This window comes from Oryctolagus cuniculus, chromosome 4 (assembly GCF_051225735.1).
Source record: "Oryctolagus cuniculus isolate XC-2025 breed Fujian yellow rabbit chromosome 4, ASM5122573v1, whole genome shotgun sequence".
In the NCBI taxonomy this organism is placed as follows: Eukaryota; Metazoa; Chordata; class Mammalia; order Lagomorpha; family Leporidae; genus Oryctolagus; species Oryctolagus cuniculus.
Genome location: NC_142870.1, coordinates 8,647,337 through 8,667,314, shown reverse-complemented (window position 1 = coordinate 8,667,314; position 19,978 = coordinate 8,647,337). Strand labels below are relative to the sequence as shown.

The 19,978-nt window shown below is 56.3% G+C and overlaps 1 protein-coding gene across 4 annotated transcripts in view; it reads left to right on the top strand.

Annotated features, from left to right (window-relative positions):
* Positions 1-19,978, top strand: part of DOP1B (DOP1 leucine zipper like protein B) — a 118,468-nt gene that overhangs the window by 79,039 nt on the left and 19,451 nt on the right. For 3 of the 4 annotated variants that reach the window (XR_016233010.1, XM_051833581.3, XM_051833578.3), the window contains exons 16-26: positions 217-369; positions 2,087-2,187; positions 2,798-2,988; positions 6,466-8,095; positions 8,795-8,906; positions 9,573-9,761; positions 12,115-12,231; positions 14,023-14,157; positions 17,427-17,482; positions 19,186-19,290; positions 19,376-19,442. Coding sequence is in view for 3 of the 4 variants with exons in the window: in XM_051833581.3 (XP_051689541.1) it covers positions 217-369; positions 2,087-2,187; positions 2,798-2,988; positions 6,466-8,095; positions 8,795-8,906; positions 9,573-9,761; positions 12,115-12,231; positions 14,023-14,157; positions 17,427-17,482; positions 19,186-19,290; positions 19,376-19,442 (2,856 nt within the window). In the remaining variant the exon portion in view is untranslated. Of the gene's footprint in view, positions 1-216; positions 370-2,086; positions 2,188-2,797; positions 2,989-6,465; positions 8,096-8,794; positions 8,907-9,572; positions 9,762-12,114; positions 12,232-14,022; positions 14,245-17,426; positions 17,483-19,185; positions 19,291-19,375; positions 19,443-19,978 lie in introns of all 4 variants that reach the window. The other variant, XM_089331434.1, reaches the window with a different exon arrangement.

The following is a 19,978-nucleotide window of genomic DNA, read 5'->3' as shown; positions in this document are numbered from 1 at the left end:
CCGGGCGCTGCGGTGCTGGGGGCCTCGGCTGGGTTCTGCTCCATTCCCGGTGTCGTCTGTGTCGCCGATGGGTCTCTGGGAACCTAGGATGCTCTCACAGCGATGGAAGTCAGAGGCAGCTCATCGGGGTTGGAACTGGACTGACGCGAGGGCACGGGGCACGCGTGTGCGTGCTGCTGTGTTGACGCGGTCTCCGCTGCCTTGTGCTCATCCCAGAGGGTGGCTCGCGTGCTCTGGAATCAGCTGAACAAGGAGACCCGGGAGCACCACATCACCTGTGTGGAGCTGTTCTACCGGCTGCACTGCCTGGCCCCCACGGCCAACGTCTGCGAGGACATCATCTGCCACGCCCTCCTGGACCCCGACAAGGTGAGCGCTTCCGGCCGTGACGCAGCCCCCAGCCGGCCTTCGCTGCTGGAGCAGCCCACTGCCGTACCTCCCGAGACATACTTGGATGAAAAATGGCCTGGAAAGCTAAGTTGATTTGGGCCCCCAAAATTGCAGCCTGCACAGAGGTTCTTGATGGTAGTTTTCCGTAAGCATTTTGAAGCACCTGCTGAAGTCTGGGGCTCTGGGCATCCTGATTCGTGAGCGGGGGTGCTCCAGAGTGTTGGGGCTGGAGGCTGCTGTGCGCTCAAACCATCCCCTTTGCAGTCCCAAGATCAAGGTTTGCAAGGGAAATCTGCCCAAAGTCTGTGTAAGTAATTTTTTTAAATACTTATTTATTTGAAGGCAGAGTTATGGGGCGAGGGGCAGTCCTTCCATCAGGTGGTTCACTTCTTAGATGGCCGCAATGGCCAGAACTGGCCAAGCTGAGGCCAGGAGCCAGGAGCTTCTTCTGGGTCTCCCACGTGGGTGCAGGGGCCCAAGGACTTGGCCATCTTCCACTGCTTTCCCAGGCCATAGCAGAGAGCTGGATCAGAAGTGCAGCAGGGGCCGGAGCTGTGGTGTAGCGGGTAGAGCCACCGCCTGCAGTGCCTGCATCCCATATGGGCGCTGGTTCGAGTCCCGGCTGCTCCACTTCTGATCAAGCTCTCTGCTGTGGCCTGAGAAAGCAGTAGATGACCCAAGTCCTTGGGCCCCTGCACTCGCGTAGGAGACCCGGAAGAAACTCCTGGCTCCTGGCTTTGGATCAGCTCAGCTCCTGCCATTGTGGTCAATCAGGGATGAACCAGCGGATAGAAGAACTCTCTCTCTCTCTCTGCCTCTCCTCTCTGTGTGTAACTCTGCCTTTCAAATAACTAAATAAATCTTAAAAAAAAAAAAGTGTGGAGCAGCCAGGACTCAAACTGGTGCCCATATGGGATGCTGGCACGGCAGGCAGCAGATTTACCCATTATGCTACAATGCCGGCCCCTGTGTTAGCATTTGCCGCACCTCCCAACCTATTGGGGTAGTAGACAGGTGTAGAAAATGTAAGAATGGATTGAGATTTTCTCGTCCCTGGCTCTGCCTTGGAGTCCGGTGTGTGTGTCTTCATTCTTCAGTGTGGGCCCGGCCCTTCCGTGTGGCCTGAGGAGCCGTGCCCGCCAGCGTTTTCCTTAAACCTCGAGCTTCCGGTGTGACCCTAGACACGAAGGCCAGGTCCTTTTTCTTTTTTAATTAATTTATTTATTTGAAAGAGTGGTGGAGAGGGAGACACACAGAGAGAAAGATCTTCCATTTGCTGCTGCACTCCCCAAATGCATGGCCACAGTGGCCAGGGCTGGGCCACATTGAAGCCTGGAGATCCCGCAGGGTCTCCCACATGGGTGGCAGCAGCCCAAGCAATTGAGCCATCCTCTGCTGCCTTCCACGATGGGTCATCCAGGAGCCGGCTCACAGGCAAAGCAGCGGGGACTCGAACCGGCGCTCTGATATGGGATGCCAGCGTTGCCACTGTGCCACGAGGCTGGCCCCGACGCCAGCTCCTGAATGCACACTTTACTACCCGTGCATCTGTGATAAAGTGGTTGAGAAAAGGGAGCGGGTGCGGGTTGTCCCTTTCCCGCTGCTGACGTCAGACCAGTAACTGTGGCATCCTCGCTGCTGACGCCGTCGCTGCCTCTGTTCTTAAGTTCTGTGCTCTCGTTTCTTTCCGGCTCAGGGGACGCGCCTGGAAGCCCTGTTTAGATTTTCCGTCATCTGGCACCTGACACGCGAGATCCAGGGCAGCCGAGTGACGTCTCACAATCGCTCCTTCGATAGGTGAGGCCGCCGCCGCCGTCGTCAGAGTTCCCCTCCCGCGAAGGAAGTTCGGCAGGGTTCTTGCTCGGCATATGGGGCTGGGGTGGGGGGAGGTGACGTCTGTGCTGCACAACAGACGGTGCCTGTCCTCCCCTGCGGGAACGTGGCTGGACACACGTGGATACATGGCAGGAGTTTTCTTCACTTGCTCGGGGAGTGAGCAAGCCAGCTTGCTTCAGACCCTGCCTCCGCCTCGTGCCGTGGGCAGATGCAGGGGCCTCCCCTGGACGGGTCTGGCGGCTGCCCTGGGTGTGCACGTGTGTCACATGGCCGACCGCTTGCCTCAGGTGTAGACAGTATGCAGGAACGCTGTCCTCCATGCTGTTGCAGTCTCTGAAGCGCTAGGTGGGAGGACAGGCGTGCAGCAAGGAGCCCACCCCCAGGGGGAACACATTTTGGTTGAGACCTGGGCACTGGGGTTTTAAAGCGCGCCCTGGTGTTTCCAACCTGAAACCAAGGTTGCGAAGCCCTGGTCCTTGCCTGCTGGGATCTGTCATCAGGGCTTGGGTGCAGCTGCCCGGGGCGTCCGTGTGATGACACCACGGGCTCAGTGCAGCGTTCCCGCCCACAGGTCCTTGTTCGTGGTGCTGGACAGCCTGGCCTGCACGGACGGTGCCATCAGCGCGGCAGCCCAGGGCTGGCTGGTGCGCGCCCTCTCCCTCGGGGACGTGGCGCGCATCCTCGAACCCGTGCTCCTGCTCCTGCTGCAGCCCAAAACCCAGCGAACGTCTATCCAGTGCCTCAAGCAGGAGAACTCGGCTGGTGAGCAGCCCGCACGGGGCCCCGGGTGCGGGAGGGAGAAAACAGTGGCTGGACGCAGCTGCGTGGAGGGACTTGGGCTTCCGTGCTGAGTAGACACAAACAGCGAGAAAGGACTTTGGGAACCTGCGGGGACTTTGGCAATGTAAGGATCCGGTGAACCAGCACCTAGAAATACCAGGTGGTGAGTCTGCTGCTGTCACCAGAAAACTAGATCATTTTGTTATTGAAAAACAAAATTTTTGAAATAGACAGTCCTGTGCAATAAGACGCTAAGCCAGGGCCGGTGCTGTGGTGCAGCAGGGCGCGCTGCTGCTTGCCTTGCCTGGATCTGCCGTATCAGGTGCCGAGACGAGTCCCAGCTGCCGTGCTGATCCGGCTCCCTGCTCGTGCACCCAGGAAGGCCGTGCACGACGGCCGCTGTGCCTGTGCCCCTGCCACCCGGTGAGAGACCAGGATGGAGTTCCAGACTCCCGACTCCAGCCTGGCCCAGACCCCGCTGTCGTGGCCATCTGGGGAGTGAACCAGCTGATGGAAAATTTCTCTCTCTCAGTCTCTCCCTATTTCTCTCTGTAACTCTGCCTTTCAAATCAATCAATAGTTTTTAAATAGATAAGGGAAGTTTATTTTGGTGCAGAAATACATTTTTTCCACAATACCCAGTTCCACAGACTTGTTGAAGACCCCTGCATTTGTGAAGGTTCAGCTATGAGGTTAGTGGTTTCTCTTCTGCCTGCTCTGAGGTTCATTCCAGCTGCAAAGTCCTGTTCATCACAGTAGCAGAAATGCAAAAGAAATAAACCTTCTATTCAGAGAATTTCCAGAAGGCATCTGTAGCACAAGAGAACATAGGGGATCACAGGGAAGGAAAAGAAAAACTATGTAAACCTGACAGGTGCACTAACCCAGCACCGCTCGTGCCAGGTGCACTAACCCAGCACAGCTTGTGACAGGTGCACTAACCCAGCACACCTTGTGCCAGGTGCACTAACCCAGCACCACTCATGACAGGTGCACTAACCCAGCACAGCTTGTGCCAGGTGCACTGACCCAGCACACCTTGTGCCAGGTGCACTAACCCGGCACAGTTTGTGCCAGTGCACTAACCCAGCACCGCTCGTGCCAGGTGCACTAACCCAGCACCACTTGTGCCAGGTGCACTAACCCAGCATCGCTTGTGCCAGGTGCACTAACCCAGCACCACTTGTGCCAGGTGCACTAACCCAGCACAGCTCGTGCCAGGTGCACTAACCCAGCACCACTTGTGCCAGGTGCACTAACCCAGCACCACTCATGCCAGGTGCACTTACCCAGCACACCTTGTGCCAGGTGCACTAACCCAGCACACCTTGTGCCAGGTGCACTAACCCAGCACCCCTTGTGCCAGGTGCACTAACCCAGCACCCCTTGTGCCAGGTGCACTAACCCAGCACAGCTTGAGAACAGTTTTCTAGGTGGGAGTTTAAACTTCGAGTTAGTTTGTTTAGGTGGGTTACTCGGTGCTGTCTCAGTCTTCTCTTACCTAGAAACGTAGCCCAGGGGCAGGTGTTTAAGCCCGCAGTTAAGACACTTGCATCCCGTATCAGCGTGCCTGGGTTCAGTGCTCCTCATTCCAACTTCTGCTGAGGCAGCAGTGGGCCGCTCAAAGGGTTGAGTTCCTGCCACCCACAGGGGAGACCTAGATGGAGTTCCTGGCTCTTGGCTTCAGCCTGGCCCGGCCCAGCCCTAGTTGTTGGAGGCATTTGGGATGTGAACCAGCAGATGGAAATCAATCTCTCTCCCCCACCCCACCTCTCAAATAAATAAATATTTAATTGTTTTTTAAAAAGCCCAATGTTTGGGAAAGCAGGTGCATGAAACAGCCCCGCCTCTTGCTGACCCTGTGAGCCCTCGTAGCCTTTGGGAGGGAAAGCTGGCTGCCTTCTCCGAGAGCAGGCGCTGTGTTAGTCCGTGTTGCAAGAAAGCAAGACTTACGGAAGTGTACACTCAGCACCTTCTTAAAAGGTTGACAGCCAAGGCAGTAGGTCTCTTAGCATCCCTTTGCTTGGGCTTTCAAAGTCTCCCAGCACCTCCTGCTGCTTCCTTCCTGGGCACCTTCTGCCGGCCTCCTGGTGGGAGAGAGGGCTTCGCTCCCACCGTCTCTCCCTGGAGGAAGCTGGACGTGAGCGCTCACCTCCTCTCGCCTCTGCCATCCTCTAGAAACCTAGGTTCTGGACTTGGTGGTGCGCTCCATGGAGCTTCTCCGTTTCCGAAGTTCTGTCCTGGTCCTGTGCAATGTTCAGGGTGTGGATTGGTTGAAACCTGCAGAATTGAAATGTTTGGCAACACCAAAGACCTTTGTCTTTCACTGATTTGTGAAAATGTTTAACTGACATATAGCAATTGTACTATTTATGGGGTACAGTGTGAGAATTCAGTCCATGGATACGATGTGCAGTGACCGCATCAGGAGAGTTAGTGTTTCCGTGTCCTTAAACGTTTATCATTTCTTTGTGTTGGGATCCTTTTTTTGAGACTCGAAGGCCAGCATTGTGGCTCAGCGGACTAAAACACCACTTGCAAACCCAGCATCCGTCATCAGAGAGCCGATCCAAGTCCCGTCTGCTCTGTGTCTGATTCATCTCCCCGCTAATGCACCTGGGAAAGCAGCAGATGCTGGCCCAAGTGCTTGGGCCCCTGCACTCGTGTGGGAGATGCAGGTGGAATTCTAGGCTTCTGACCTCGGCCTGGCGTAGCCCTGGCTGTTGGGGCCATCTGGGGAGTGAACCAACCGATGCAAGATCGCTCACTCCCTGTCTCTTCCCCTCCCTCTGTCACTCTGCCTTTCAAATAAACAAATCTTGAAGAAGAGATTTAAATACTTTCAAATGTTGGCTGCTTTCAGGAATACTAGCACACTTATCTTAAAAACTGGAAGGGGGAAGTCCAAGCATTAGGAAGTCCCCCTGATGCAGGCTGAACGGCATGGGGGTAGGGGGTGGGGTGGGGATTGGCTGGGCAGGCAGCCTGGACGGCTGTCTCCTGGCTGTGTGCTGCAGACGCTGCCCCGACTCGGGCTCCTTCCGTGCCCACCACTCTGCAGCCCCGTCTCCCCTGCAGCTCGCTCCCATCGGCAGCCTGCTGCAGGCACGTCCCTGATGCGCCGCATCTCCTGTCTGTGGTCTGCACTCTGCTTCCCAGTTTGCCCTGGCACGGGACGTTGCCCCCGATCACTTCCAGGGACATCTTAGATCCCTGGTTTTCACCTGCTTTCCCCCAAAAGCTGTAATATGTAAATTCCCTATGATGGAGTAGCTAGATTCGCCCCTCCGTTGTCTGCCTTCTGCCCGGAATGTGATCTGGACTCCGGGGCTGTGGCTTCGTGTGGGAATTTTGTTCGCATTGAACTTCCCGTCTGTGCCGTCTGACTTGACTGTCCCAGAGCTGTTCGCCACAGCCACCCCTGGGTGCTAAAGCCGTTTGTGCTTCTGTCATTTTCAGAGGATTTGCATCGCTGGTTCAACAGGAAGAAAACCCCCTGCAAGCAGGCGTGCGGTGCGCCTGAGCTTCCGGAAGGCAGCTCGGAGGAACACCTGCCCCTGAGCCAGTTCACCACGGTCGACCGCGAGGCCATCTGGGCCGAAGTGGAGAAGGAACCAGAGCAGGGCCTGCCGCGGAGCGAAGTGAGTGAGGAGGACCTGCCCTACTATGTGGACCTCCCCGACGGGACGGCCCACGGTGCCGGGGACAGCAGCGAGCACACCGAGTCCGCGGACACCAGCTCCGGCCACACGGACAGCGAGAACACGTCCTCCTTCTCGTCCCCCTCCCACGAGCCACAGGAGCTGAGCCCGGACGAGAACTGCTGTGTGGCCCTCCCCATGGCGGGCAGGGTGTACCCCAAGCGCCCGTCCTTGCTGGCGGCCTTCCACTCCGAAAGCTTCAAGGCCGGCGCCGGGCTGAGCCTGACCCGGGCGGACTCGGACAAGACCCAGGCTTCGGAGTCGCTGTCGAGCGACGAGGAGGCCGACGTGGAGCTGCAGGCCCTCACCACGTCCCGGCTGCTGAAGCAGCAGCGGGAGCGGCAGGAGCGGCTGGAGGCCTTGTTCAAGCACATCCTGCTCTACCTGCAGCCCTACGACTCGCGCCGGGTGCTGTACGCCTTCTCCGTGCTGGAGGCCGTGCTCAAAGCCAACCCGAAGGAGTTCACCGAGGCCGTGTCCAGCACCAGCATGGACACCAGCTCCACCGCGCACCTCAATCTCATCTCCAACCTCCTGGCTCGCCACCAGGAGGCCCTCATCGGCCAGAGCTTCTATGGAAAGCTCCAGAGCCAGCCCCCCAACGTGTGCCCCCACTCCCTGCTCATCGAGCTCCTCACCTACCTCTGCCTGAGCTTCCTGCGCGCCTACTACCCGTGCTACTTGAAGGTCTCCCACCGGGACATCCTGGGCAACCGGGACGTGCAGGTCAAGAGCGTGGAGGTGCTGATCCGCATCATGACCCAGCTGGTCTCCGTGGCCAAGTCCGCGGAGGGGAAGAACGTGGAGTTCATCCACAGCCTGCTGCAGAGGTGCAAGGTCCAGGAGTTTGTGCTGCTCTCGCTGTCGGCGTCCATGTACACGAGCCAGAAGCGCTACGGCCTGGCCACCGCCGACCGGGGCGGGGCCCTGCTGGAGGACGGCGTCTTCGAGGAGAGCCTCATCCACCTGGGTCAGGACCAGATCTGGAGCGAGCACCCTCTGCAGATCGAGCTGCTGAAGCTCCTGCAGGTGCTGATCGTCTTGGAACACCACCTGGGGCAGGTGCAAGAGGAGGCCGGGAACCAGCCGGCGCTGGCGCGGGAGTGGCAGAAGACCCTCAACTTCCAGCAGGCCATCAGCGCCGTGCAGTACGTGCAACCGCACCCCCTCACCTCGCAGGGCCTGCTGGTGTCGGCCGTGGTGAGGGGCCTGCAGCCCGCCTACGGCTACGGCATGCACCCGGCCTGGGTGAGCTTGGTCACGCACTCCTTGCCGTACTTTGGAAAGTCCCTGGGCTGGACGGTGACTCCCTTTGTTGTCCAGATTTGCAAAAACTTGGACGAGCTGGTCAAGCAGTACGAGAGCGAGTCTGTGAAGCTGTCTGTCAGGTACGCTGACCCGTTTTGCCTCGGGTGCTGACGGGAGGTGACTTCAGTCTGGTCAGCAGCCTCTCTAGCATCAGCACGAGAGGTGTCAGGGAACTTCCAGTTGGGTTGCTTTATTTTTAGCTCTGTGCAGCTACCCAGGCTTTCTCAGTGTTGCCGGGAAAATCCGTTACTCTGTTAATTCTGCATAAAAATGTGAGTCACCTTCATAGAAATTCTACAACATCTGAAACCGTTGTTCCAAGGTGACACTACGAAAGTAAAATAGCACAAGAGATGCCTGTTTATTTAAAAACTCATTGCAGAGTCAGGGAGACAAGACAGAGTGAGCGAGCGCCATCTGCTGGTTCACTCCCCAACTGTGCACAGCAGCTGGGCCTAGGCCAGGACCAAAGCCAGGAGCAGGGAGCCATCCAAGTCTCCTACGTAGGTGGCAGGAACCCAGTGACTGGAACCGTCACTGCTGTCTCCTAGGATCTGGGACTCACACCCAGGCACTCCAGTATGGGACGTGAGCACCTTAGCCCCTTGGCCAACTGCACCCGCTCCATCTATCATTGTTATAACAGTATCTCATGATGAGAGCGTGCGTTTATTTAAAATGGTGACATCTGACTGATCCCATGTTTATAGGGAAGATTAAAACTTTGTGGCCTGATTTTCAAAACTTCTCACGGCCGGTTTCTCATGTCCTCACCACAGCACAACCTCCAAGAGGGAGAACATTTCTCCAGATTATCCACTCACACTTCTGGAAGGCCTGACAACCATTAGCCACTTTTGTCTTCTGGAACAACCCAACCAAAACAAAAAGGTACATTCTTTTTTGTGAATTCGAAGCAATTTTCGTATTTTTTGTTTGCCTTCATTGGGTTATGACTGCTTCAAATAAGTAAAGTATGCATGTAACATTTGTGAGAAATGTGTGTATGCAAATGATGATAATGCATATGCAGGTTGTAAATATATGCAGGCATCACGAATGTGCAATGAAATGTCGGGGGAGCGTGGTACGGATGGGTGTGTTATGCAAATGTGTATGTAAATGCATGCAAATAACGCAAATGCGGTTTTGTTCTTGCTTGAGCGGGCACTTCTGCCCTGCCCCGTGTAACTGTGTGGGGTGCGTGTGAAGCTGCTCGTGTTCATCTCTGCAACGTGTTTTCACTTGTCCTGCTGTTCATGAAATTGGAGACGGAAGCCATCAGAGCGGCTAGTTGCTCCACGCCATCCATGATTAAGCCTTAGATATGATTAAGCCTTAGAGTCCATCCAGTTCTTTGTCGAATGACAGAGCATGTGCAGCGCGGAGCCCCAGACTCCAGCTGCCTCTCCCTGCAAGCAGGCCGTAGTTGAAATGCACAGGGAAGCACAGTGCTTCCCGTAGCCTCACGTGTGGCTCTCCAGGGAGAGACTCCCGCAGCTCAGACCCAGCCCCACCAGCTGTAGCCGAGGCTCACGTGTTCGTTTTCATCTTTAGGCCATGGCTATCGGTGACCCCACCAACTTGAGAAATGCCAGGAACGCCATCCTGGAAGAGCTGCCCCGGGTGGTTAACACCATGGCCCTGCTCTGGAACGTTCTCAGGAAAGAGGAGGCTCAGAAGAGACCTGTCGACATCCTGGGGGGCGCGAAGGGCTCCTCCTCCGTCTACTTTAAAACCACCAAAGTGAGTGGCCTTTCTCCTTACTCTGCCTTCCGTTGTCCCTGCACAGCAATGTGCATCCTCAATCGGGTGCACTCCAGGAATGGAAGTCAGAAACACAAGTCTCCGGTTTGGTTGTTTCGTTTGTTTGTTTTAAAGATTCATTTATTTGGAAAGCAGAGTTACAGAGAGACAGAGAGAGAGCGAGGGAGAGAGAGAGAGGTCTTCCATCTGCTGGTTCACTCCCCAGATGGCCTCAACAGCCAGAGCTATACTGATCTGAAGCCACAAGCCAGGAGCTTCTCTGGGTCTTCCACATGGGCACAGGGTCCAAGGACTTGGGCCATTTCCTACTGCCATCCCAGGCCATAGCAGAGAGCTGGATTGGGAGTGGAGCAGCCGGGACTCAGACCAGCACCCACATGGGATGCCGGCACTGCAGGCCGCGGCTTCACCCGCTGCGCCACAGTGCCTGCCCCTCCAGTTTGTTTCTAAGGAATGAGCTCCCTGTACGTTGAACACGAGGATGTGAGTGGGTCTGGCCTCTTGTTTTTTTCTTCCTTTCTTTTTTGTAGCCTTGGAGGTGGGGACAGGTAGAGTCCTCACCTGAGTCTACAGGGTGGGGAAGGTCTGGCCCACAGGCCATGTGAGGCTGTGACATCATTTGGTCAGACCCCTGCCAAGGCAATCTCAGGCAGGACTCAAAATCCAAGTCTACAGCAGGCTGATTTTTAAGATGGCTCCGTGTGGCCCACAGATGATAGACCCAAATGGCCCCCTGCAGAAAACGTGTTCCCCACTCCTGCTCTACGGCATTTCTGCCCGAACGGCTTGTCTTGTGTTCAGGGCGGCACATCAGAGCGGCTCTGGGGTTTTGTGCTGAACCATCAGCCCAAAACTGCTGCATCGTGGAGAGTCCTTGGTGCCAGGCGTGGCCTCGGGGCTCACCCACAGCTCCTGGTGGCCCTGTTGTCCTGCACTGTGGTGCACACATGGCCTCCAGAACCTACCGCTGGTCCCCATGGTGCCCTGGGAGGGAATCCTGAGTTTGAAGCTGCTACAGGAACCTGCTTTTGGAAAATGTCCAGGGGCCAGTGTCGCGGCACGGCGGGTAAGCCTCGGCTTGCAGCACCAGCATCCCAGAGCAAGTCGTGGCTGCTCCACTTCGATCCAGCTTCCTGCCAATGCACCTGGGCAGGCAGAGAAAGATGGCCCAAGTGCCTGGGCCCCTGCCACCCATGTTGGAGATCAGGATGGAGTTCCTGGATCCTGGCTTTGGCCGGGCCCAGCCCCGACCATTGTGGCCATTTGGAGAGTTAACCAGTGAATGAATGATGTCTCTCCCTCTCCGTCTCTTCTCTGCTTCCTCTGTCACTCTGCCTTTCAAGTAAATCTTTAAAAAACAAAAATTCAGAAACTCACAGCCTCTCATGCTCAGTTTCCTTCCTGTAAACAGGCTCTGTGGTCGCCCTACTCCGTGGGCTGATGGAGAGTGAAGTCATCAGGCTTTTGTTGCACAATGAAGTACCTGAGGAAGGCGAACCTTTTTAAAGAAAGAGGCTTATTAGCCCGCAGGTCCCAGCACACGGCACTGGCACTGGCACTGGCACTGGCACAGGGGACGGGCCCCTTTCCCCCACCCCATTGCCCAGTGCCAGGCTCTGATGGGAGATCAGCGCGGCCAGGGAGGACATAGCAGGCACTCAGCAATCCGTCCACTCAGCCGCTGTGTGCCGCTGTGCACTGGGCCCTGTTTGTGTGTGCAGGCCGGCAGTGCAGGCTGCTCTGGCCATGTGCGGCCCACCCGGGAACCTGACTGCTGCTGGGGGTCGGCAGCGGGCTGAGCTGGACCCCAGGTGGGGAGGATTTAACTGGGCGGGTGTTTCAGGTGGGACGGGCGCCAGATTTGCACAGCAAGGAACACCGTGGGCAGGGCTCAGGAGCTGAAAAAAATCCACGAGCAGCGAAAAGGAGCATGGGGAATGAGGCCCAGGCGTGTTCCAGGAATCCTGTGAGCAAAGACTTGGTTGGCTGGTGCTTGTGGCCTGCAGGCTTCAGGGCCTCGGCCGAGGGGTCTCCCCGCGGAAATGGCGCTGACTCAGTCTCCCAGCATTGCGGGGCTTCTGGCCAGCCCTTCCCCAATCCTCCTGAGCGGCTGCGCCTTGACGTGGCACTGTGTGCCCATCGCACACACCCAGCTCCTCCAAGGCAGGGCTCTGGTTCCTCCTGCGCCCCAGGGTCCTCCAGCCAGGCAGCACTGGGTACCAACAGGACAGGCGTCCGCTCTCAGCGTGCACCACACAGTGGCCACGCATACCCAGGCAGGAATGAGTGCCCTCATGTCACTCTGCAGTAACTTTGTTTTTCTGTTTTCTAGACCATAAGACAAAAAATTCTAGACTTCTTAAACCCCCTGACGGCCCACCTTGGGGTCCAGCTGATGGCTGCGGTTGCCACAGTGTGGAGCAGAAAGAAAGCCCAGCGACACAGTAAGGTGAGGGTAAAGGTCGAGTGGGAGGAGTCGTTAGAGACATGCCCAAGGGGCGTGGGCAGCAGAGGTGACCCCAGAGGCCCACGGGAAAATGGTTGAATCAGTTTCACTGAAACTCCAAGCCGTGTCTCAGAACAACAAGGATTATGCCCAGGGGAAGCCCACCTCTCCCTCCCGTGTCCTAATGTGTAATACTTGTACTTACCGTGCCCTTGAGAGTGCTGGGAACACGTGCATTTGAAGGGAGGAAACCACCCAGGAGTGCACCCCTGGCCCGAGAGGCCATTCGCGATCCTCCTTGGAAAGCCATGGTAGGCCGTTTCCTGGTGGGGTTCTGCCTTCGTGTCTGCGGGTTGCACTTGGCCGTGATGGGAGAAGATGGGAGCCGTCAGGCCTGTGCATGCATGCATGTGTGTGCAACAACCGTGTTCTGCGGCCTCCCGGGCCTGGGCCTCCCTACCAGGGCCAGGTTGCGTGTACCTGGTCTCTGTCTCCTCCCTGTCTGCTTCAGATGGAGCACATCTCTCCCGAAGGTGCTTCCATAAATCCCAGGACGCCAGTGTTACTGCCACAGGGTCCACAGCACCTTCCGTTCCTGATGTGTGCTGGACACTGAACGCGATTCTGTAGTTAAGGGCCAGCTCGCTCTGTTCCCATCCCTGGGGTCCCTCCCACCGTCCACTAGGAAGCATTTGTTTCAAAGGTTGAGATGGGGGCAGGCCTTGGGCCCAGCACTGAAGGCTCCCGTGTCCTGCCTCTGCACCTGACTCCAGCTTCCTGCAACACAGACCGCGCGCCTCAACCAGCAGGAGGCCTGAAAGGGATTCCTGGCTCCCAGTGTTGGCCCCTTTGGCTGTCCCAGGCATTTGGGGGATTGACCCAGTGGCTCCCCCACTTGCTCGCTCACTCTCACACTCCCTCCCACCTCCCCCCACCATCTCTCTGTGTCTCAAAAAAAATTTTTTTAATGAAAACATCAGTTAGATATTTATTCCCATGTCCTATACTCAGTATTCTACAGATTCTAACGTATAATTCTCTTCAACCGTACCAAGTGGTAGATTTTAAAATCTCATTTTCCAGTTGAAGTAACCAAGACTCAGAGAGGGCAAGTGACCCTTGCAAGGTCACGGGATGAACAGGTGGCAGAGCGAGGACCTAAGTCCAGGAACATTGCCACTCGGAGTGGCATGTGGTCTGCATCCTTATAACAACTGAGTAAGCACTCTCCTGAAGTGGGTTGTTACCCCGTGCCTTCCTGCTGGCGTGGCGTGGCGTGGCGTGGCGTGGTGTGGCGTGGCGTGCCCGCGAGCTGGGCAGTAGGGAAGGGAGCAGAGCACCGGAACAGCTTTGCTGATTCGGCTCAGGGTTCACCTTTGCCGACTGCAGAGCCTGCCATCTCTAAGCCAGGCAGCCTCGGCTTTCTGTCGTGTCTGATAAGAGTCAGTCTCTCCTAGGACTAGAACATATTTTGGGACATCACTCTCAAGAGGAACCTAAAAAGTTAAATCGATAAATTTGTGCGCCACTGAGAATTCTTTGCAATCAAGTTGTCCATTGCTTCCTTCAGGCAATGAGCCAATTTTTTTTTAATTTATTTATAAAAGGGAACAAATTCCATGTATTTCACGTGTAGTTTGAAGAGCTTCCTACCATACCCTCCCTCCCTCCCACATTGTTCTTTAATGAAAACAAAGTTCTTTCCCCAAGGGCAGCTATCGTAGAACACTTCTGTGGGTCGGCCCTGTTCTGCCTTCTCTCTGTGAGCATTCAGTGTCCTCCCCCCCTCGGCAGATCATCCCGGTGGCCAGTGCCTCGCAGCTGACGCTCGTGGACCTGATCCGCGCGCTCAGCACTCTGCAGACGGACACGCTGCTGCACCTGGTGAAGGAGGTGGTGAAGAGGCCGCCGCAGAGCAAAGGGGACGAGGTGAGGGCCTGGGGAGGCGGCGGCCCTGCCACCCCGCTTCCTGCACACCGGGACTGGGAGGAAGGCCCGGGCAGCGAGGGCGAGAAGGTATACCGCTCCGTCCGCGGCCTTGGCCCCGGCCGGCCATCTGCTCTCAGCTGGCCGCTGCCCCTGCCCTGCCCGCCATCGGGGGCTGTCTCCTCTCCTCGCAGCCACAGAGTATGGAGCCAGCCTCCAGCCCAGGTGTAGACGGCGCCTGGGAACTGGCAATGGGCAAGGCAGGGAGCTCAGGAAAACGAAGAAGTTGGCAGGGAGAGCAGGGGCCGAGCCAAAGCAGGAGACGGGAAATGACCCCAAAAAGCGAGTCAGGGCCAGCCGATCACCGTTGCCAGGCTGTGTGGATCTGCCAGGTGCTTCTGCTCAAGGTTGGCTCCCGCAGGGGCTGGGACACAGGGAGCTGCCTGTTGCAAGGACTGCTCCAGGGTTCTTGAGAGAGACATTCCTGAGTCACAAGGTCACACAGATGTGTCAGAGGCCCGAGGGCGTATTTCTAACTGTGAGCTTTTTCTTGTTTTTGTCCTTATTATTTGACAGAGCTACCATCTGCTGGTTCACTCCCTCAAATGCCCATACCAGCCGGGGCCCGGGGGGGGTGGGGGGGGAATGGGCAAAGCCTAGAGCCAATCCAAGTCTCCCATGTCCATAGCAGGGTCCCAGAGGCAGGAGCAGATCTGGGCGTTGAACCCAGGCTCTCAGGTGTGGGACACGGATGTCTCAACCGCAGGCCAAAAATTTACCATTTATAAGCTTTTTTAAAGTAAGTGTCTTGGGGTCAGCATTGTGGTGCAGCTGGTTAAGCCCACCGCCCGCAACACTGCCATCCCATACAGGTGCTGGTTCGTGTCCCGACTGCTCCGTTTCTGATCCGGCTCCCTGCTAATGTGCCTGAGAAAGCAGTGGAGATGGCCCAAGTGCTTGGACCCCTGCACCTACATGGGAGACCCTGATGAAACTCCTGGCTTTGACCTAGCCCAGCCCAGCAGTTGTGGCCATCAGGGGAGTGAACCAGTGGATGGAAGATCTCTCTCTCTCTCCTCCATCTCTCCCTCTCTCTCCGTAACTCTGACTTTCAAGTAAATTAAATCTTAAAAAAAAAAAAAAAGTGATACCCTTAGAGAAAGAAGGCAGAGGCCAGGGCCCTGTCCACAGGTGTTTGTGGGAACAAGGGCGGCCCCGTGCTTTCCCGGCAGGCTCTGTCCTTGCTGGGACGCAGCTCCGTGGCTCTGGAACACGCACTCGTGTCTGCGCCAGGCTCTCGGGGTGAGGGGTCACCGAGTCATCCTACCGAGAGCCGCCGTTCTTAAGCCCAAGGCCAAGGCCTGGTTGCAGAGGGCTCAGGGGAGACTGACCAGGACGCCTTAACAAAGCAGAGTGAGAGGACGCAGCTCGGGCAGCTCACTGTGAGCGTGAAGGCGCTGGCTCCGGCCGCTGTGAAGCGGGACGCTTCGGGGTGATGGTGCTGAGCCCCGCCGCCCCGCCTGGTCCTGCTCGCTTTCTGCAGCGCAGGCGAGGGCCCTGGGCCCCGTACAGGCCTTTCTCAGCTCTGCACGGTGGATTCAAAACAGCACGCGCTTTGTGGTTTAATACTTTTCCCTTGGAGCTTTTTGTTTTTACCAAAGCAAACCTCTTTGTAGACAAGTGCAAGGAGCCGTCTTGCTCTTAATTTGCTGGAAGCAGGATTGATTTCGGTCTTGAAATAGTTGCCTTCTAACATGCTTTCCAGCACAAATTGAAAGCAGGGTCTTGAAGAGGTATTTGTACACCAGCGCTGTTAGCTGCATTATTTATAATAACATAACTTAGAAGTATCCCAAGACATCCAGCAGATGAACAGATAAACAAAATGAGATACAGGCTCAGCTTTGAAATGGAGAGAGATCCAAAACAATTTTTTTATTGTATTTTATTTGAAAGGCAGAATTACAGAGAGGGGGGAGACATCTTCCATTTGCCATTTCACTCCCCAAATGGCCACAAAAAGCCACATTTTTCTACATGCGCCTGGGAAAACAGCAGAAGATGGCCTGAGTGCTTGGGCCCCTGCTACCTATGTGGGAGGCCTAGATGGAGTTCCAGGCTCCTGGCTTCATCCTGGCATAGCCCTGGCCTTTGCAGACATTTGAGAAGTGAACTAGCAGGTGGAAGACGTCTCTCTCTTTCTCTCTCTCTCTCCCCTCACCCTTTCAAATAATAAAGCTTTTTAAAATATATATAGGGCTGGTGATATGGTACAGTGGGTTAAAGCTGTGGACTGCAATGCCGGCATCCCATATGGGCACTGGTTCAAGACCCAGCTCTCTGCTATAGCCTGGGAAAGCAGTAGAAGGTGGCCCGAGTCTTTGGGCCCCTGCACCCATATGGGAGACTCAGAAGAGGCTCCTGGCTTCAGATCGGCACAGCTCCGGCCATTGTAGCCATCTGGGGAGTGAACCAGCAGATGGAAGACCTTTCTTTCTCTCTCTCTCTCTCTGCCTCTCTGTAATTCTGCCTTTCAAATAAATAAATAAATCTTTAAATACATATATTTAATATGTATAAATATATATATAATATGTATATAAAATATGCATATATATATACACACACAGCTGCACAGATTAGAGATTCGGGATTAGGAAGCAGAGAGGCAAGGATGGGGTGACTGCCACAGCCCCCATTGGAGGGCCAGCCCAGGCTCTCCCGAGACCGTTGTTGTCCTGTTGCCTTTCACCCCTACAGAAACACGAAGTGGCTCGGCCCAGAGGGTGGAGCTGGGACGTAGCGCGCTGGGGGAGCAGTCAGGTCCTTGGCCAGTTTGCGCTCATGACTCTGAGCAGGTCTCAGGTCGACCTTGAGCTCCCACAGGAGGTCCGTGCCTGCTGCCTGACCCTCTGGCCATGGCCACGTTGGGGAACAGTCTGACCTGGGCCTGGCCCAGCCCTGGCTGTTGTGGCCATTTGGGAGTGAACCAGAGACCTCTCTGTCCTTCCTCTCTCTCTGTCACTCTGCCTTTCAAACAAATAAATCCCTCCCTCCTTCTTCCTCTCTCCCTCCCCTCCTGTCCTCCTCTGTAACTATTCAAATAAATGAATCTTCTAAATAAACAAATCTACCTATTCAAATAAACAGGTAACTTTTTTGGGAAGCAAAGCTTGGCTGTGCCGGGCCCGGTTCTGGTGCATTTTGGTGTGAATTCTCTCGGGCTGTGCTTGCAGCCACCCTGGAGTAATCGGCTGTGCTTTCGTTTCCAGAAGTCACCGCTGGCGGACATCGCCGTGTTGCAGTTCTGCTACGCTCTCATCCAAAGGTAACGCAGCGCCCTGGGAAACGTGGCCCAGGCGCAGAGGCCCTGGCTTCCTGTCCGGCCACCTGGTGAGCCCGAGGTCAGAACAGAGCTCAGGGTGTCTTCACGTCCTCCCGAGGCTTGGGGCGGCCTGGCCCGAGCGTCTTTACTCTTCCTCCCCCAAGGATCTCATTTAACATTTTGAGATCCACGTGCTGAATCCAGAGGACTCCTTGAAGTCAGCAAAGCCCTAGGCGAGGCCTCTGCAACTTTTTTTTTTTTTTTTTTTATTGATTGATTGATTTGAAAGAGTTACAGAGAGGCAGAGAGAGAGAGAGGTCTTCCATCTGCTGGTTCACTTCCCAGATGGCCACAATGGCCAGAGCTGGGCTGATCCCAAGCCAGGAATCAGGAATTCCATCCAGGTCTCCCACATGGGTGCAGGGGCCCAAGCACTTGGGCCATCTTCTACTGCTTTCCCAGGCCATTAGCTAGAAGCTGGATCGGAAGTGGAGCAGCCAGGACTCTCATGGGATATAGGCACTGCAGGCAGCAGCTTAGCCTGCCCTGCCACATGCAACTTTAAAAGACTCAGGTCCATATTCAGTTGATAAGAAAAACAAAAACAAAACAGCAAAGAAAGACACAAAGCCCTCAGATAGGAAGGTGCTGGAGAAGTGACGGCTGGGCCTTGTTCTCCCACTGGGTGGCTTCTGCTTGGCCCTCCCAAACCCGGTCCCCCTGATGAGCAGGCCTGATAAAAGGAGGCTTTGGGGAGGGGACTCCCCGGATGTTCCTCCAGGGACACAGGAAGCGTCACCGGGCGTCCTCCAGACCCTAGGGCCCGGCAGCGTCCTAGCCACGGCTCCCAGGCCCCTGCTCCGCTGCAGTACGTGGGGGTGAGGGGCTGTAGGCCACTTCTCAGGGGAGCCTCTACCCCACGTCGCCACCAGGAGTTGCACGGTGAACAACTCTGGGATGTCCTTGGCTCACACTGTAACTCGCATTCAGCTCAGCTGAAGTTGCCAAGAGCTGAATGAAGGGTCCTAACCCCGGGGGCCCCCGGGCCAGGGCTTAAGTTCAGTCCCGCTGTCACCCCCCACCCGCAAGCATCACTGCGGCTCTCACCTCCCTCCTCACAGCAGACGGAGGTGAACGGTGACGCCTGCAAAGGCGTTACAGTGGCTCAGGCGGACTCCGCTTTCTGTGCAGCTGCAGGTTAGCTTCTGGCCGGCTGCCTTTAGCAGTAGACACAGTGAGTTGGGGACCAGGACTTGGGGAGCCGGGGCCCCCAGCTGCCTCTGAGCGTCAGTGGCCTGTGCTGGGCCACCTGGCTTTGCAGCAGGACCCCAGCATCCTCATCCCGGGGAGTCCTCTCCTGGGGGCTGCCGGGGGGCAGATCAGTCTCCTGGTCCGTGTCCCCCAACCCAGCGCCTTGCAACCTTCTGACAGAGAAGGCTGGGCCGGCGCCATCAGGGAGGTAGAATGTTAGCCCCAGAGGATCCCAGGATCTCGAAGCCGGCCGTGTAGTTTCAGGCCCGTATTTGATAGACAAGGAAGCCAGGAGTGAGTCACCTGCCCCCAGCAGGATTGCAGGTTCCAGGGCCCCAGCCGCTGAGCTTGTGTGTGTTGTCATGAAAGCAGCAGGTCGGCCAGATGGGCCGATGCCCCTCTGCCCAGGCCTGCTCGTTCACGCCTGGGTGTGTTCTCTTGTCTGTTGTCCACAGGCTGCCCACACCAGCCCTGCAGGAGAGCTTCGGCTCGCTGCTGGCCGTGCTGAAGGAGTCGGTGCAGCTGAATCTGGCGCCACCCGGCTGCTTTCTGCTCCTCAGGTACCGCGTCCGGCCTGACGTGTCCTCTCCTGGGACAGTCTGCTCCGGCCACGGTTCTGATCCGGAGCTGATTGTCTCTCTACAGCATGCTGAACGACTTTGTCACCAGGACCCCCAACCTGGACAGCAAGAAGGACCAAAAGGACCTGCAGGTCTGTAGGACGACGCGTCCAGCACAGCAGCCGCTCCATCCCCGGGAGGGGGCGGGGCCGTCGCTGTAGAGAGCAAACCTTGGGCAGGATCCGAGCGCAGCCTCAGAGTGGAAGGCCAACTGCCAGATACAGGGGCCAGGAGGGAGTTAGGAAACCACGATTTTGCTCCATGGTAAACACTGGTTGAGTCAGTGGCTTTTTGTCAGTGGCTTTTTTTTTTTTTTTTTTTTTTTTTTAAGTTTTGTTAAGACAGAGGGATCGAGAGAGGTCTTCTATCCACTGGTTTGCTCCACAAATGGCCGTAACACCCAGGACTGGTCCAGGCCAAAGCCTGGAACCCAGAGCTCCATCTGGTTCTCTCACATGGGGACGGGGCCCAGGCACTTGGGCCATCTTCTGCTGCCTTCCTAGGTGCATTAGCAGGGAGCTGGATTAGAAGCGGAGCAGCCAGCACCTGAACCAGTGCCCAGATACAGGATGCTGGCATTGCAGGTGGTGGTTAGCTCACCGTGCCAGTGTTGACCCCCGCCAGGCTT